This window comes from Jatropha curcas, chromosome 9, assembly GCF_041381405.1.
Source record: "Jatropha curcas cultivar XTBG-Jc1 chromosome 9, XTBG_Jcur_1.0, whole genome shotgun sequence".
Taxonomy (NCBI): Eukaryota; Viridiplantae; Streptophyta; class Magnoliopsida; order Malpighiales; family Euphorbiaceae; genus Jatropha; species Jatropha curcas.
In genome coordinates, this window is record NC_143159.1 from 22,707,334 (window position 1) to 22,712,693 (window position 5,360).

At 34.9% G+C, this 5,360-nt stretch overlaps 1 protein-coding gene across 1 annotated transcript; it reads left to right on the forward strand.

The window, feature by feature from the left end:
- Positions 1–275: 275 nt before the first annotated feature.
- LOC105637349 (putative beta-D-xylosidase 5) lies at positions 276–3,332 on the forward strand. Its single transcript, XM_089726419.1, has 6 exons — positions 276–803; positions 885–1,190; positions 1,286–1,455; positions 1,545–1,987; positions 2,122–2,535; positions 2,623–3,332. The coding sequence occupies exons 1-6, from the start codon at positions 315–317 to the stop codon at positions 3,228–3,230; spliced, it is 2,430 nt and encodes an 809-aa protein (XP_089582545.1). The 5' UTR covers positions 276–314; the 3' UTR covers positions 3,231–3,332.
- The last annotated feature ends 2,028 nt before the right edge of the window (positions 3,333–5,360 follow it).

The window sequence follows — 5,360 nt, forward strand, 5'->3', positions numbered from 1 at the left end:
TCGTTTCCAAATCATATTAGTGGATAAATTTGTAAGAAAAAGATTTTCCAAACAACAACAGATGAAGATTTTTCCTTTTATCGGGAATGGTATAATTGGATAAACACTAAATAATCAATCTTTTTTTTTTTTATGAATAAAAAGACAACAAATATGATCTTAACTGAAAATATACATGAATCTTACCTCAACCACTAGCTTAGAAAGTTTCAAAAGATTTTGAAAACCAACTGTGAAAACAAAAATCAAGAATTGCCTATAAATAACATAACCAGTTTTAGAACCATAAGCACCTCTGCAAAATCTAAAAGGCCATGGCTGAAAGCTTAAGTTCTATTCTCATTATCAATCTTTTATGTGTTGCTTTCTTTGCCATTTCTACTGCAGCAGCTAGAAATGGACTGAAAAAGCCATTAGATGCCACCACATTAGGCAAAGATGATGTTTCCATTACTGGGACTAACTTCACATATGTCTGTCACCCTTCTAGGTATGCTGCCCTTGGATTGGACATGGCAAATTTTGCCTTCTGCGACAAGTCCCTTCCCTATGATGCTAGGGCTAGAGACTTGGTAAACCAGATGACATTGCAAGAAAAGGTTCAACAGCTTGGACATGAGGCTTATGGTGTGCCTAGGTTAGGGTTACCTAAATATAATTGGTGGTCTGAAGCCCTGCATGGTGTGTCCAAGACGGGCCCAGGAACTTTCTTTGACGAAGTTGTTCCTGGTGCAACTAGCTTCCCTACCGTAATACTCACAACAGCTGCTTTTAACGAGTCTTTATGGAAAACTATTGGTCAGGTAATTAGTTTTGTTGCTGTTCCTAGCATTAAAAGTCTCAGACATACGTTAGCTATTAATGTAAATATTTAACTAATGCAGGTTGTTTCGACGGAAGCAAGGGCAATGTACAATTTAGGTCGGGCCGGATTAACTTTCTGGAGTCCGGTTATTAATGTAGTAAGGGATCCTCGATGGGGAAGAGTCATTGAAACACCTGGAGAAGATCCTTTCATTGTAGGTAGATATGCTTCTAATTTTGTAAGAGGCTTACAGGACGTTGAGGGGACTGAAAATCACCCGGATCCAGACTCTAGACCTCTTAAAGTTTCCTCATGTTGCAAGCACTTTACTGCCTATGATCTTGAAAATTGGAAGAACATTGAACGCTATATCTTTGATGCTAGAGTAATTTTCTTGAAGAAAAACCTTTGTTCGTTTTTTTCCAAAATTCAAAATCATCTTAGTGACAATTAATTAAAGTTATAACTGAATGCGTTCAGGTGAATGAACAAGATATGGTAGAAACCTTTAATCGACCTTTCGAGATGTGTATCAGAGAAGGTGATGTGAGCAGTATTATGTGCTCTTTCAATCGTGTTAATGGCATACCTGCTTGTGCTGATCCGAAACTCCTAAATCAAACGATCAGAGGAGACTGGAATCTTCATGGGTAAAGAAGATATGATGAGCTTGAATTAATTTAATTTCTTTATTCAATAAATAATACAACTGATTACGATTTTATTGTTTTTGTGACAGATATATAGTCTCAGATTGTGATTCCATCCAAGTTATGGTTGAACGCCATAAATTTCTTGGTGACACTAAGGAGGATGCAGTTGCAAGAACACTTAAAGCAGGCTTGGATCTGGATTGTGGAAAATACTACACCGAAAACACTGAAGCTTCAGTAAAGCAAGGAAAGGTCGGGGAAGAAGACATAGACAGGTCACTAAAATATCTCTATGTGGTGCTTTTGAGAGTAGGGTTCTTTGATGGAATCCCTCAATTTCAATCTCTTGGCATCAAAGACGTGTGTTCCGAACAACACATTGAATTAGCAGCACAAGCAGCGAGGGAAGGAATTGTCCTCCTGAAAAATAATGATCATACTTTGCCCTTGGAGTCTGATACGATCAAAACCTTAGCTGTTGTCGGTCCTCATGCTAACGCTACCACGGTTATGATTGGAAATTATGCAGGTACATATTTTTAACATCTGATCTTGAGGTTTCGTTTTGTTTTGGTTGATTCCCTCTTTTCAACCCCTATTGGGTCAACTACAAACCTTTGTGCCAACCACATGCTCCAAACTGATACATTTTGATTATTACAGGAATTCCATGCCGATATATCTCTCCCATTGATGGGTTTTCGACATACGCAGAAGTGAGTTATGCAATTGGATGCGTCGACGTTGCTTGTAGGGATGACAAATTGGTATTCCCAGCAATGAAAGTTGCACAGGAAGCTGATGCTACTGTAATAGTAGCAGGTATTGACTTGTCTGTTGAAGCCGAAACCAGAGATCGGGAGGATCTCCTCCTTCCTGGTTACCAAACTGAACTTATCAACAATGTTGCGAATGCTGCCAAAGGTCCAGTTGTTCTCGTAATCATGTCAGCAGGAGGGATAGATATCACTTTCGCTAAAAACAATGACAATATCAAAGCCATTTTGTGGGCTGGATATCCTGGAGAAGAAGGTGGTCGGGCCATTGCAGATGTTGTTTTTGGAAAATACAATCCTGGTAATTGACTGGCTAGTAGTTTTTGATTAAGAAATTTCAGTTTTTTATAACTTTTGGAATTTTTTATCTTTGTTTTTTTGGGTTTAGGAGGAAGACTACCACTTACTTGGCATCAATCTGATTATGTTGATCAACTACCAATGACGTCTCTACAATTGAGGCCAAATGATGAACTAAGCTATCCAGGTCGAACTTACAAATTCTTTAATGGCTCTACAGTTTACCCATTTGGGTATGGACTCAGCTACACTAACTTCACTTATAAGTTACCACCTCCAACAACATCAGTTAATATAAAAATAAACAAGTTCCAACATTGCCATAGCTTGAACTACAAAGAAGACACCTTCGCGCCTCCATGTCCATCAGTCCGAACTAATCACTTATCCTGTAAGGAAAGCTTTCAGTTTGATGTTGAAGTGAAAAATGTTGGATCCAGAGATGGAAGCGAAGTTATGATTGTTTACTCCAAACCTCCGGAAGGAATTGTAGGGGCAAATATTAAGCAAGTGATTGGCTTTAAGAGGGTTTTTGTTAAAGCTAAAAGTAGCCAGAAGGTTAGCTTTGAGTTTAATGTTTGTCAAAGTCTCCAGATCATAGACTATAATGCTTATATTGTTCTGCCATCAGGAGGGCACACTATCATGATTGGGGATGATGTAATTTCTTTTCCAATTCAAATTAGTTTTAGTTAGGTAATTAGTAGCAGTGCTAATAAATTTTGAGATAGGGAGATGTTAGCCAGCAACGTAGCTATTGTCTAAAATTTGAAGTGAATGAAATTTAGTTTTGATTTATGATTTTGTTTCTCTTATAATTTTTTTGAAAATCTTAAAAATGAATTGGTAAAAAGTTAGTTTCCATAAAATCTTATAAATTAAACCATGATATATAAGATGTGTTTTGATTGGCGGCGCGCTGCGCTTATTTCCGCTGCAGTTACAAATTATTTCTGTTGCTTCGCCTGGTTCTTGGTTTCTCAGTTATTGGCGATGCTGTGTTCAAGTTGGTCCACTGCTTAGTTGCTTGCCTTGCTTTCTTAATGCTTGCTTGGAGCATGTATTTTGGCTGATTTATAGTTGCCTTCTGTCTTGTTGGTTATTTCAGCTTTCTTGTATTTTCCTTGTGCGTGCAAATGCCCTTCTCTACCTTTTAATAACATTTATACTTGCCTATAAAAAAAAAAAAAACCATGATATAGATTATGTGATTTTTAATATTAATCCTTTTCATTTATGAATATTCCTACACTAGAGCAAATCCATCTTATCTTAGTTATCAAAAAGTTAATTACACATTATAAAATGAATAGAATCACTCACTCCTCGCTCTAATTGAAGTCTAGGTTTCGCGCTAAGTTTAAACTGAACTTATTTATATCATCAAATCAATATGATCATATGGGCTTCTAAAATAAAAACACCAATTTGCTATTGCTTTAGCCATTTGACTGATGGTTTACTTATTATTTACTGAAGATTGATTATTTTTCTTCAGATTTTTCTCGCGAAATGTATGCAACATAGCAAGTTGAATAATAATAAAATGAGATTAGTTTATTTTTCCGAGTTAAATTAATAAACAGTTTGTGTTTGTCTCAAATTGTAAGCTTTTTTATCTTTAGAGCTGTAATGAGAAAAAAAATTATTTTTAGATATGTTAAGAAACCTTTATTTATTAGATGAAAATACGAAATTGCTATTACAATTATAAAATGATATCATATATCACTCAGTAATCATTCGACAATTAGTTTTTGATTCCAAGTACTAATCATTCAACTCAGTAGACTGTTAATTCAATGTGACATATAGAATTCGATATGAACAAGTAAATTTATATCTTTTGTGCACAATAAAGTGTAACTTAGTGGTAAGTGCATGCATGACCTCACAATAGATCTTGATTTAAATATCCAACTCCGACAGTAGTGCATGAATACTAAAAACAAAATTATATATTTTTTTAAATAGAAAAATTTTGAAGTTCTATTAAGACTAAAGAATAAGCAACTCAAACCGTAGTACATGAATTACCATTTTCATGGTTTCGTTTACAACACCCACTACTTCCAGAACCACTTGCAGGATCATACTGATTTGGAGCTCTGTTATCATATACAACTTTTCCATATTCTAGTTTATGATACCATCCCTCATGAATTTATTTTTTTTCATTACCATAAAGTGAATGCAGCGTATGCTGATGATAGCAAGTAAAATGCATGTGATTTTATATACAATTTTTACAGTCTTCCTGATAATTATTAAGAATAAAAATTAGTAATCTATTCCCTAATCCCTGTGGATTCGACAATTTTTTTTCGCTATATTACTTGTACAGCCCATGCGCTTTGATAGGTGTTATTTTTATAGTATTTTTACTATAGTTTTTATTAGGATTTTTAGTATTTTTAATTAATTTAATTAGTTTTTATTTAGTTTTATTTATGTTTTTGTTCAAAGCTTCCTTCAAACATATTTTACTTGATCTTGAGAAATTTTGTAGGATTTTTTATAGAAAACCAGCCAAAAATGCAGAAAAGACTGTACCCAAACCGTGCCAGATAGCACGCCCCTGCTAAGACCAGATTTTGCATTGGGCTGAGAATGTCAGTTCCAGCCCATACCGCTTGCATGGACCCGCATGAGATGCTTTTCTGATGTACCAATCAATTTTAAATACTATTTAGATGTTGGAAGAGTCCTAATTGGGAAAAAATACATAGCTTAAACAGTTTCGTATCTCCAAAAGATTTCTTACTCAATAAATATTCACTTTCTAAAGGAACATGAAAATATTCTAGAAAGTCTATATAAATAGAG